The sequence below is a fragment of the Leptinotarsa decemlineata genome, unplaced genomic scaffold, assembly GCF_025532065.1.
Source record: "Leptinotarsa decemlineata unplaced genomic scaffold, Ldec_3_MD MMD2_tig00000199_RagTag_RagTag, whole genome shotgun sequence".
Classification (NCBI taxonomy): domain Eukaryota; kingdom Metazoa; phylum Arthropoda; class Insecta; order Coleoptera; family Chrysomelidae; genus Leptinotarsa; species Leptinotarsa decemlineata.
In genome coordinates, this window is record NW_027412544.1 from 11,294,336 (window position 1) to 11,306,925 (window position 12,590).

The window sequence follows — 12,590 nt, forward strand, 5'->3', positions numbered from 1 at the left end:
AACTGGCCAATTCGGGACTTATCTGCATTTCTCGACTAATTTCTCTTAAAGAAACCGTTTTGTCAACCTCAACCATAGCAAGAACGTATACAATCTCAGTCTCCTCATTTACGATAAACCTCTGTTCTGCCTCTCGATTTTTCTTTTGCCTAAGACGATTCTCCACATACGGAAAATACTGATGAGATGGTTGTTGCCGATTGGAGCATAAAATTCAGCAGCATTTCTTGAACTTCTGTGGCATTCTCGAAACAATAAAAACAAATAATTTTTTCCTCTCTGAGTATTGGCACATTATTTTGATTGAAAACTGAACTTAAATCTAACGAAAATCAAGAAACCTTCTGCTCATGAAGCTTATGCCACTGTCATAACCTAAGTGAGTGTTTTGTTCTCCAAAGAAGAATTTATGGAAATAACTGCAAAATATTATGCATTATGCTTATCCATGGCACAGTTATGATCGCGACCCATGAATGTGAATCATTTTTAGAGTTTTAAAATCAATCTGGTACAGGTTCGAATTGGTAAAGTAATATCGAAGCTTTTTTGTTGTTATCTACAATCAGGTATTGTCCATCATTGTGTTTGGCTAAATCGCGCCGGTGAAAGCCCACATTTCCGCGGTCTATTTCTTATGTTCTTCTCTTGTTGATTTATATCAAACACACACATCGGCTCCATTTAGGGATTTTTTTGTAATTCTTCATTCATATGGAAATAGCTGTGTCGAATAGACTTTTTCTACGTATGTTATTTAATATTCTTATGAAAATTGTTGTTTCACAAGGGTTTTTTCCAGTTTGTATGTATGCTTTTATCATAACATTGCTATATTCTAAACCGTAACAGATACGAAGACGATTAAATGAAAAAAAAAAGGTAACTGTCATCGGGAACAAAAATGCTGTTTTTCGTTTTTTTCGAATGGAATTTTCATTTCGGAGAATATCAAAAAAATGGAAAAAAAACGTTATTGTATTTGAAGTGAACAATGACGATGTGATAATGAATATTCGATAAAACGTTTCGTGCAACATGTCCACCATCAACTTTTTTTTAATATGGACCTGCTTTTTATTACAGATATTGATAAAGCGATAAATTCACAATCCAAGGGTATACCACATCTGATATTTTCATATCGTTTCATTTGAAATAACTACCATCATCAGTGAAAACAATTTTGAATAACGGTCTTGTCGTTACTTCTTTTAAAATTGTTTCGATTTCTTCAAAATATAATTCAGACAACCCAATAAATTCAAAAGGTAGGAACTCCAACACAATGAAAATTTGTACTTTTTCGTTTTGGAAATGTTAGTACAAAAAAATCTGTTTTTCCGTTAACCAGCTGTCGCACCCCTACGAATGACAACCCTCAGAAGTCGAAACTTCCTAATACGGATTGGACGATAGCAAGTGAAAATCGATCGTTCAGACTAGCGCTTGAACCACCGACCAACACGGCAGTCAATTCGAATGAGTAAACAAAGCACCCACGTCGCCTGCTACCGACCGACTGTAATCCTTCTTTCAAGGCTTATTTCACCCTAATCAATTATAATTCGTAATATTTTTATATTTCTCAATCCTTTAAGTAACAAAAATATCAGTTTTTGGTCAAGATTCGATTGTTGTATAATTTGGTATAATCAAATAGCACCTCAATTCATTTAGAATTTGAAAATTCTCTTCATAAAGTTGTCTGGGGTATTTTTTACAACCAGGATTACTCATATACTAATGTTTTAACAAACACTATGACACAAACCTACCAGACTTTGGTAACCAAACACTTTCCCTTAAAAAAAGTTGAGAAGCAGAATAAACCACCCGTCGAATGGTTCAACTGAGAGCTTCGGTAAAAAAAAGAATTATTATCTAGGTTGAAAACTGTATGTGACGTAAGTAAAAAGAAAACTGATAAGGTCATATTTAATGGATTCAAAAAAAATACAGGAACACTATTAAACAAACGAAAACAAATGCAATAACAAGTTCATTGCCCCACCAAAAAAATCAGGGGATGTTCAAATGAATGCTGATGCTTTTGTCAACTTCTTTGCTACCTTAGCAGAATAATTCACTCGCTGGTAACAACATCGAAGTTACGCAGTTTCTGAGAGATGTCCCAACCCCAAATCCAAAACCAATTCTTTTTTCTTAGATCCTGTCACACCTGGAGAGGTGGATGATGCAATCAAATCCTTAAAAAATATACATACTTACGACATTCACGATCTAAATTCTCACATCATAAAGGAGACTATGCACTCTTTGATAGAACCCTTGACCGGCATTATCAATGCGTGTTTTAAGGATGGAGTTTTTCCGGATATTCTCAAACTCTCAAAAGTTATTCCTATTTTCAACCCCTGGTAATTATAGACCAATTTAAAAATATCCAGTTCTATCTAAAATAATAGAGAAAATAATTAAGATCAAGCTGACAAAGTATTTCGAAAAATACGGTCTATTGTATAAAAATCAATTTGGATTTAGGAGCAAATGCTCCACAAAATATAGTCGAAGGCCTTAATGAGGGGAAGCATACTGTCATTACGCTGTGTGATCTAAGCAAGGCCTTCGACTGTGTATCCCATGTTTTCTTGTTAAAAACATTATTCCATTATGGTATAAGAAGACTACCGCTTGAATTTTTTGAATCGTATCCCACGAACAGGGAGCACAGGGTATTTGTTAACAACAGATACTCTAGTTCCAAGCCAGTTACACACGATATACCATAAGGGTCAGTTCTTGGACCACTTTTGTTTAACATCTACATCAACGATCTGTTCTTTCATTCATTTTCAAATTATATAGTGATTTGATTTGAAAGGGTTATATTTTTAGGAGTGATTAACTTTTGGGAAAGAAAGTTTTTGGCTTTCTACTACTCCATCTGATACAAAAAAATGGATGAGGGAATTTTCCAAAGAAAGGAAGGAAGTAATCAATTTGAAAATAAGTAACTCTATACATGGATGTGTAGATCATGCTTGTGCCTGAAAGTTACTTCTTTGCATGATCTACACATCCATGTATAGAGTTACTTATTTTCAAATTCACCTTCCTTCCTTTGGAAGATTCTCTCATCCATTTTTTGTATCAGATGGAGTAGTAGAAAGCCAAAAACTTTCTTTCCCAAAAATTAATCACTCCTAAAAATATAACCCTTCCAAATCAAATAAGATTCCTCATGGCTGGGATTAAATCAAATAGGTGAATGAATGTCATTACGATGTCATCGATGACATAAGCAGATCAAGCTTATTCCGTGACATTCAAAATCGTAATTCATGAATGAAGTATGTGTATTTTCTATAATGTTATCCAATTTGGTACTGAAGAGGCTTAGGGCAAGTGTCTTAAGGCGAAACACGTGTATACCAGTTAGGGTGACAGTGTTCCATGTGAGTACAATTTATTACCATTCATTCAAAGTAGAACTCATGTGAATGATATCTGATTCTTATTCCTCAACAAATGTTCGATATACAATCTGAATAGAGAAAAGTATCTTCTGTATAATTCAATGTTCATATAGAAGTATTTGTTTCGAAAGATTTTTTTTCTTTCGTGTAATTCAATGTTTATATGAAAGTAGTTGTTTCAGGAGGACTTTCTTTCAGTTTGTGTCTGAAAGTTACTTCTTTGCATGATCTACACATCCATGTATACAGGGTGTCCCTGGACTTTCTCTTTTCCTCTCGGGAATGTATAGATGGGGTCGAAATATCACCAGTTCTTCATATAACTTTTTTTCCTAAAAGTCTTCGTAACCAAGTTACGGGCCCTCGAAGTTACAAAATGAAAAATGTTTTTCTTTGATAACTTTTCAAGTGAATATTCAAAATCATCCAAATTTTGGTAATTGACTAAACAAATGAATACCGTCGATGAGCTTTCATGCAGGAGTCAGTTGTTTTGCTACAAAGTCAGGAACGGACTACCCCCGTTGGTCCACACCCCAAAACTTTGAAATGACAGATATGTTTCAATATTTTTCACGAAATAAGGTTACTTGGACAATTTTATGAATAAAAGTACTCGTGTGGAAAGTCGATCGGAGCAACGAGTTTTGATAAAAATGTAGTTCTACTCGACGACATCAAACCCGCTCGTCCACCATTATTTGAAATGAATAATTATCAAAGCAGAAATAATAATGATAACGTTAATTCAACAACATTTATAACAGGAATAATACAAAGTATGCTAAAATGAAGTCGTAAACAAAAAGTACAGTACCTATATGGAAGTTTAAGTCACAATTGTGATAGCAGATATTTTTTCAAAAGAAATATCAAGTTCTGTAGATTCGTGGTGTTTTTAAACTAACAAGCTACTCTACTATGAAATATCGAATTCATTCCATATTTTGTATGTACATAATACGTGTGGAATAATCACGTTTCGTGTTGATCAGTTATCTGAATCTCATGAAACTCAACATTCGAATGTTTCAAATTCTTCTTCACAGCTAAACTGTTGAGGAGTTTCACTGATAATTATAATTTTATGGGAGAAATTCTTTAACACGAATCTAAATTTAGCTGAAAAAACGCACATCGGAAAAAATATTTACTATACTAATAAAAAGCAAACGAATAAACTACAAAAACGGCTGTACATGATCAGATGAAAAATATCCAGGGAATAATTATGTTCCATTTCTTTCACAGTTGTTGACAAAAAAACCTTTTAGAAAGTTTTGATAAAAAATGAGAAACTGGAATGCGATTTTGTTTTGTTGAGTGGTGCGTTGTCATATGACTATCATTGTATTGTCAATATTCTATAGGATATTTTGAATTTTTTTGATATGGCCGAACAGTTTACATTCAATGAATATGCAGATATGCATGTATTTTATGGACGAGCATTTTGTAATGCTGCAGAAGCTCGTCGTCTGTATTCCGAGCATTTCCCCAATCGAACGGTACCGTCAAGAGAAACATTCGAGCGTGTCGATCGCAGCTTGAGGGAGACAGGTATGTAATAATTGATAATTAATTTGAGCACGTTGTTTTATTTCTATATTATTGTAGGTACAGTTTTGCCAAAACGAGGTGGTGAGGGCGCTCCTAGGACTGTACGTACCGTTGTATTGGAGGAAAATATTTTGGAAGCCGTCGCTGATGATCCTTCAATGAGCATCAGAAATCTATCAGAACAGTTCCATACATCCAAGTCCACTATTCATAGAATAATTAGGGAACAACTGCTCCACCCATTTCACATCCAGAAGGTACATGCCATGACACCTCAAGATTTTCCAGCACGACTGGAATATGCCAATTGGTTCATGGATAGGCAAAGAGAGGATATGACTTTTATTAATCGAGTTTTATTCACTGATGAAGCAGGTTTCAGTAGAGATGGAGTTATCAACTCTCATAATCTCCATATATGGGCCGAAGAAAATCCCCATGGGATATTGCAAACCAAACACTAACGGAAATTCAACGTGAATGTTTGGTCTGGTATCATAGGAAACCATCTTATAGGACCATTCGTTCTACAGGACCGATTGAATGGAGAACGTTATTTGGAGTTCATTCAGAACGATTTGAATGGACTTTTGGAACATGTTCCATTGCAAACCCGAAGAGATATGTGGTTTATGCATGATGGCGCTCCTCCTCATTTTAGTTTGATTGTGCGTGACCATCTGAACCATATTTTCCACAATAGATGGATTGGTAGAGGTGGGCCATATTCATGGCCATCGCGGTCTCCGGATTTGAATCCATTGGATTTCTTTCTGTGGGGGCATCTAAAAAGCCTTGTTTACGCTACACCTATTCACACAAGATATGCATTGTTGAATAGAATAACATTACATTGTGAAGCCATACGAAACGACCCTGGAATGCTATTTCAAGTACAGAGAGGGTGTCTTCGCAGACTAAGAAAATGTATAGAGAGAGAAGGTGGTCATATCGAGCAGTTTCTGTAGCGGATTTTTCATTTCTGTTTGCTCTTGAGGCTCTTGAGTTTCGTTAGTTAAACATGTTTGCATTATAAAAATTCGTTATGAACATTTTACCTATCATTTCCATTTTCCTTAAAAACTAATATTTTCGAATAATGGTAGACATCTCAGGATAAATGTTGTTGAATTAACGTTATCATTATTATTTCTGCTTTGATAATTATTCATTTCAAATAATGGTGGACGAGCGGGTTTGATGTCGTCGAGTGAAACTACATTTTTATCAAGACTCGTTGCTCCGATCGACTTTCCACACGAGTACTTTTATTCATAAAATTGTCCAAGTAACCTTAATTTGTTGAAAAATATTGAAAAATATCTGTCATTTCAAAGTTTTGGGGTGTGGACCATCGGGGGTAGTCCGTTCCTGACTTTGTAGCAAAACAACTGACTCCTGCATGAAAGCTCATCGAAGGAATTCATTTGTTTAGTCAATTACCGAAATTTGGATGATTTTTAATATTCATTTGAAAAGTTATCAAAGAAAAACATTTTTCATTTTGTAACTTCGAGGGCCCGTTACTTGGTAACGAAGGATTTTAGGAAAAAAAGTTATATGAAGTACTGGTGATATTTTGACCCCATCTATACATTCCCGAGAGGAAAAGAGGAAGTCCAGGGACACCCTGTAGAGTTACTTATTTTCAAATTGATTACTTCCTTCCTTTCTTTGGAAGATTCTCTCATCCATTTTTTTGTATCAGATGGAGTAGTAGAAAGCCAAAAACTTTCTTTCCCAAAAATATAGTGATGTTTGTTGATGATGCAACACTCATAAACGCGGATAAAAATACGGACTACGGAGATTATTATTGAACAGACAGAAAATCAAGCGGAGGTGTGGTATAATGCCAATAATTTAAAATTAAATAGAGGAAAAACGCACAATCTCGTTATTTCTACAAATCATTACGTTGCGGCAGGTAATGAGGTCACATTGCTTGGAGTTGTTTTGGATGATAAACTGAATTGGTCCAGGCACATAGAACAACTTAGTAAGAAAATATCGAGCTATATTTATTTACTGAGACAACTAAAAAAGGTTGTTAACATTAACACTATGTTCTCTGCGTACTACTCATTGATACACTCTCAGATCACGTATGGGATTCTTTTGTGGGGGAACTCAAGCTATGCTCGGAAAATATTCGCTTTACAGAAAAAACAATGAGGATAATCGTTGGTGCGGACCTCAATGCTCACTGCAAGCCAATTTTCGAAAAATATGGCATCTTGCCTCTACCTTGCCTGTTTGTCTATTATGCCGTGATAGATATTCACAAAAACAGGCAATGTTATTCGAACGTATCTGAATCTTATAATCATAATACGAGATCAGCGAATCTGTTCCTTTTATCGACTTGACGTGTCCAGGAATAAGTCCCCTAAACTGCAGATATACAACAAGTTACCAACTAGTTTGAAACAACTTCCTCTAGGATTATTCAAAAGAAAATGCAATGTGCTATTATTAAAATATTGTTTTCCTTCCATCAATGAATTTCTCAAAACTCCTTGAAACGACAACTCCATTTGATATTGAGGTTCATTGTGATTTTTAACAATTTCAGACAATTGTATAGTATTTACTCTTTCTTTTATTCATATACTTGTATTATAGGTATTTTTACTATTTGTCGTGTAGGATGAGCCTATGGAGGTATATGTATATTTATGTGTTTGTGTGATGTTCCTATTTACAGTGGAAGCATTGGTCTTTCTGTTTGAATTGTACATTACTTCAATTCTTGTTCCGAAAAGTGGATCACTGACTTGCTACGAATGTATTGTATGGATATTTAACGTGGCCCATGAAGTTCTATTCCATTCCGTTCCGTTCCGTTCCGTTCCGTTCCGTCCGTTCCGTTCCATTTCATTCCATTCCATTCCATCCCATTCCATTCCAGGAAAAATGAATGAAAGGACTGATATGCTATTTAGTTATACAAAATCAAATAGAAATCCTTTTTTGGCAAGGAATTTGTTTGTTGAGCTAGTGAGCACATTGAATCGGTTTTTGCAAAAGAAATGTTTCTCTATTGCCTGCACTAATTCGGCAAACATGCAATTGGTAATTCGTCAAGTTTATAATCTATGCCGTGTATAATTCCATATCTGTTAATTGCTGTTGTGCATTCAATGTCAAAATGAATACTATTGTCCCTGTTGCCATTCATTCATAGCAAACAGATTGAATAAAACTTAAGCAACATTTCGGCGTGAATAATAACGTGATTATTATTAAAAAACACAATTTGTCAGTTGTCACAATACTTTTTTCTAAAGGGTCTGGACCCCGTCTCTCAATTCTCGCCTATATATCGATTGAATTGTATTTGATAAATGAAAGCTTTTTTTGATAATCTGTATTAATAATAATGATAATAATAATAATAGCCTTTATTGTCAACAGTTTCCCATTTACAGGACAATATTAAAGAATAACAAAACATAAAATGGTGTTTATGAGTAAATTAATAATAATATCTAGTAGATTATACAATAATTAAAATAACATCAAAAATTAACGAAATATCGATATAACAATGCTGTTTAATTCTTCATCACCGAGATGAGTTCCTTGATAGAACGCGAATAAATGTCAATTCTGTTAAAAATAAATCTGTTAAAATCTGTTTTTTTTTTCGTTAACCAGCTGTCGCAGCCCTACGAACGACAACCCTCAGAAGTCGAAACTAGTGCGAGCTAACTTTTAACGTGTGATTCCTAACACGGGTTGGACCATAGCAAGTGAAGATCGATCGTTCAGACTAGGGCTTGAACCACCGACCAATACGGCAGTCAATTCGAGTGAGTGAACAAAGCACCCACGCTGAACCGCTTGGCTACCGACTGACTAATTTTATTGAATTCACTACACATCATATAAAGTGAAGATTTCAATTGCATATTTGTTCTTATTCTTGGAAGTTTGAAAGTTGCATGATTTCGAGAAAAATATGAAGGAACATTGATATTAATCAGGCTGAGCAGACTGGGAGAGTCAATAAGGCCATTCAAGATTTTATACAAAAAAATAACAAATGCACAATTTCTTCTGCACTCTAAGCTGTCAATATTGACCCTCATGCATAATTCCTCATTGTTTGTTCCCCTTTCAGGATATGTACCATCTATTTTGAAGATGAGAAATTTCAAAAATCTTCTTTGAATGCCCTCAAGTGCTGCTTTATAACACTCGTAAAAAGGGGACCAGACAATACTAGCATATTCAAGTTCTGATCGTACATTAGAAAAGTACAGTAGTTTCAATGCTTTGATGTTGGTGAAATTTCTACAATTTCTCATTATGAAACCGTATGTCTTCAGTGCTTGAGAGACTTTTGAGGTTGTGTTTTCTATGAAATTCAACTCTTTGTCAAAAATAACACCTAAATCCTTGATTTTGGTACATCGTTCCAGTAGAGTATTCTCAACCTTGTAAGAATAGAGTATTGATGTAATTTTTCTAGTATAACTCAGGACTTTGCATTTTCTAACGTTAAGACATAACTTGTTAATATTGCACCAATTTTGAATATAATCCAGTTGTTTCTGCAGATTTAAGCAGTCATTCGTATCATTCACAAATAATAAAAATAGAAGTGGTCCCAAATTTGATCCTTGAGGAACGCCAGATGATGCTAGGTGAATGTCGGAATTGAATCCGTTATATGAAACATACTGCTTTCTGTTTGATAAATAAGATTCTATAAAATCTCTTGCATTTTCAGTAAAGCCAATTGCACTCAATTTATTTAATAGAATGGTGTGATCCACTCTGTCGAATGCTTTTGCAAAATCTGTATAGATGATATCTACTTGACTATGGTCATCTAGCGCCTCTGCGATATATTGAGTGATAAATATCAGATTTGACACTGTTGAGCGATTATTGACAAATCCATGCTGATTTTGAGATATCATATTTCGGATACAGGAATATATACAATTATACAAAATGATTTCAAAAACTTTTGCAAAGTTACAGAGCAATGAAATACCTCTATAGTTTTCGATTTTATCTTTATCGCCATTCTTGAATATCGGGCAAACTCTAGCCTCTTTCCACCTTTCAGGAAATGTTCTCGTTTTTAAACATAAATTAAAGATCTTAGTTGAAACAGCAGTGAGACAACCAGAATAGTCCCTGATGAACAAAGAAGGTATGTTATCGGGACCAGATGTCATTTTGTCCTTCATTTTCTTCAGAGCACTTACAACCTCACCTTCTTCAATTGGATGGAAATTAATACAAACGTGATTATGGTCATTATACTTGGCAATTGTATTCCGTTCTGGAGGTTGAAAAACGCTACTAAAGAATGTTCCAAAAGCGTTGACAATATCTTGCGGATTTTCTACAGTATTATTGTAAAGATATAATTTGACCGGTATTCTGGTTGTATTATTCTTGGAGTGAATGTATGACCAGAGTTTATTGGGGTCCTTTGACAAAGAGGATTGTAAATTCTCCGTGTACTCACTATAGGACATTTTTATTTGATATTTAATAGTACGACTGAGTCTCACAAATTCAAGGAATTCTGCTTGTGAACCTGATTTTCTGTATTTTTTTATATGAGAAGATTTTAGTTTAATATTTTTGATGATGGACGAATTGAATCAAGGAGGATATTTATGGGCATAATTTCTATAAACTGGAACATGTTCATCAAAAATGGTGAATATTTTTTTATGTAATAGTTCTACAGCCATATTAGCATCTGTTACATTGGAAAAATCCCAGTTCATCTCATACAGTGTTCTATATAGAGCTGGAAAGTTTGCTCTTCGGAAATTATACGTTTTTTGTTGTAAATTACTTCTAAAATTCGGTTGTTTATTCATGATAATAGTATAGTTCATCATCAGAGCTGAGTGATGCCCATCTTCATACACTAATGGATTATAGTCCCTGGTCACTTCACAATCCAAATTGGAAATAACTAAATTTAGTAATCTGCCTAAATTATTCCTAATTTGGTTTAATTGTTTCAAATTGAATATTTCCAGGAAGTTTTTCATTGTTACTACTTTGGTATCGACAGAGTTATCATCAGTAAATTTGGGAATATTAAAATCACCTAAAATCACCTATAACTGAACCATCACTGAGATAGTTGATTTGTTCCAGGTACTCGAAGAAGACTTCGAATTCAACCGAACTTAGTTTGTCAGGTATATACATAGCAACAATATGATAGATTTGGTAGCTCATGGAGCATTTCAAAATTAATAAATCAATTGAAGGAAATTCGACATCGAAATGGGAAGTATCTACTAATTCAGTTTTGAATGTACTCTTACAGGCTCCTAGGACACCTCCACCATCGACTTTCGAAACCAGGTCAAGTCGACGATCTTTTCTAAAGACAGCATATTTATCCGGAAACAGCTTCGAGCTCGGCACATCCGATTCAACCAAGTTTCACTCTAAACGACCAAATCATATTCACCCTCACTCACTGATGCATTGAAAGAATCAACTTTACTTTTAAGATCACGTACGTTCTGGTAATAACAAAGTACGTTTTTGTAAACAAAACTGGAACTGTTGGAGCAACTTAGTTTAAAGCCTTCACTATCCTTGGATTTCCATTGATATATTTAAGTCTGAACTTCTCATTTTACCTGAATATAATTTGAAATTTTTAGTCGATACAGGTTCGACTAAATCTTCCATTGATCCAAATCTAGCTTTTAATCTATACCCCGATAGAATCCAAAATGATCCATTCATAGTGTCAACCGTATTTCAAAACTTTTGTCACAAACATAGTGCTTTCATTCCCATTTCAAAAGTATTTAATTAAAAAATGATTTGAACCTCATTATCATTCTTCCCCGAAACGAACAAGTAATTGAAATAAAAACATCTGTAAGCGACGGTGAAATTGTAATTCCTTATCAAAAGATACACAACTGCGAAATTCCAGAGAGTTTGTCGATCGCGAGAAACGGAGAAGCACTAACAACTATATTAAATAACAGTACGGATCAGATTTCACTAGATTTCTCTGGACATATTGTCGTTGAAAAATTTAATAGAATTTAACTTAAATACTTTTGATCAGACGTACAAACGTAAACTGGACTTACCTGATTTTAGTACTGACCATTCAAATGTCGACGAATCTGAACGTCCAATTAGCCAATCTATTACTTTTGACAACCAAAATAGTGTTAACACCAACTTAAATACCCTAGACTACCAATCATCTTCGGATATATTAGAAATAGGTAAACCTCTTCAAGATAATATTTCTATGGTAGTTAATGCCGACACAGAAATTACTCAAACTCCTGAAAAACATGAACTAAACCCAATTGAAGAAATTGATGACGTTACCGAACACACTAATACCGAGGAAAATCCAATTATTGAAATACCCATTTCAGAATCCCTAGTAAATTTTGGTCAAAACCAAATTATTTTCCAATCTGTTCTTCATTCACCATCTAAACCAAAAATAACGACCTTATTTGAGAAGAAACAGAGAATGACTGTTCAGCTTTCTTTAAACAACTTTGAAAGGAACGTAATCGATTTTGTAAAAGAATATATCGCACCTTAACATACCTT

The 12,590-nt window shown here is 34.4% G+C and overlaps 2 protein-coding genes across 2 annotated transcripts in view; one reads left to right on the forward strand and one right to left on the reverse strand.

The window, feature by feature from the left end:
* LOC111504126 (RYamide receptor) overlaps positions 1-12,590 on the reverse strand; it is a 300,380-nt gene that overhangs the window by 59,577 nt on the left and 228,213 nt on the right. The window lies entirely within an intron of this gene.
* LOC141481429 (uncharacterized) lies at positions 4,119-6,191 on the forward strand. The gene is made up of 2 exons (XM_074172937.1): positions 4,119-5,000; positions 5,058-6,191. Exons 1-2 carry the CDS (start codon positions 4,832-4,834, stop codon positions 5,462-5,464), a joined length of 576 nt encoding a protein of 191 aa, XP_074029038.1. The 5' UTR covers positions 4,119-4,831; the 3' UTR covers positions 5,465-6,191.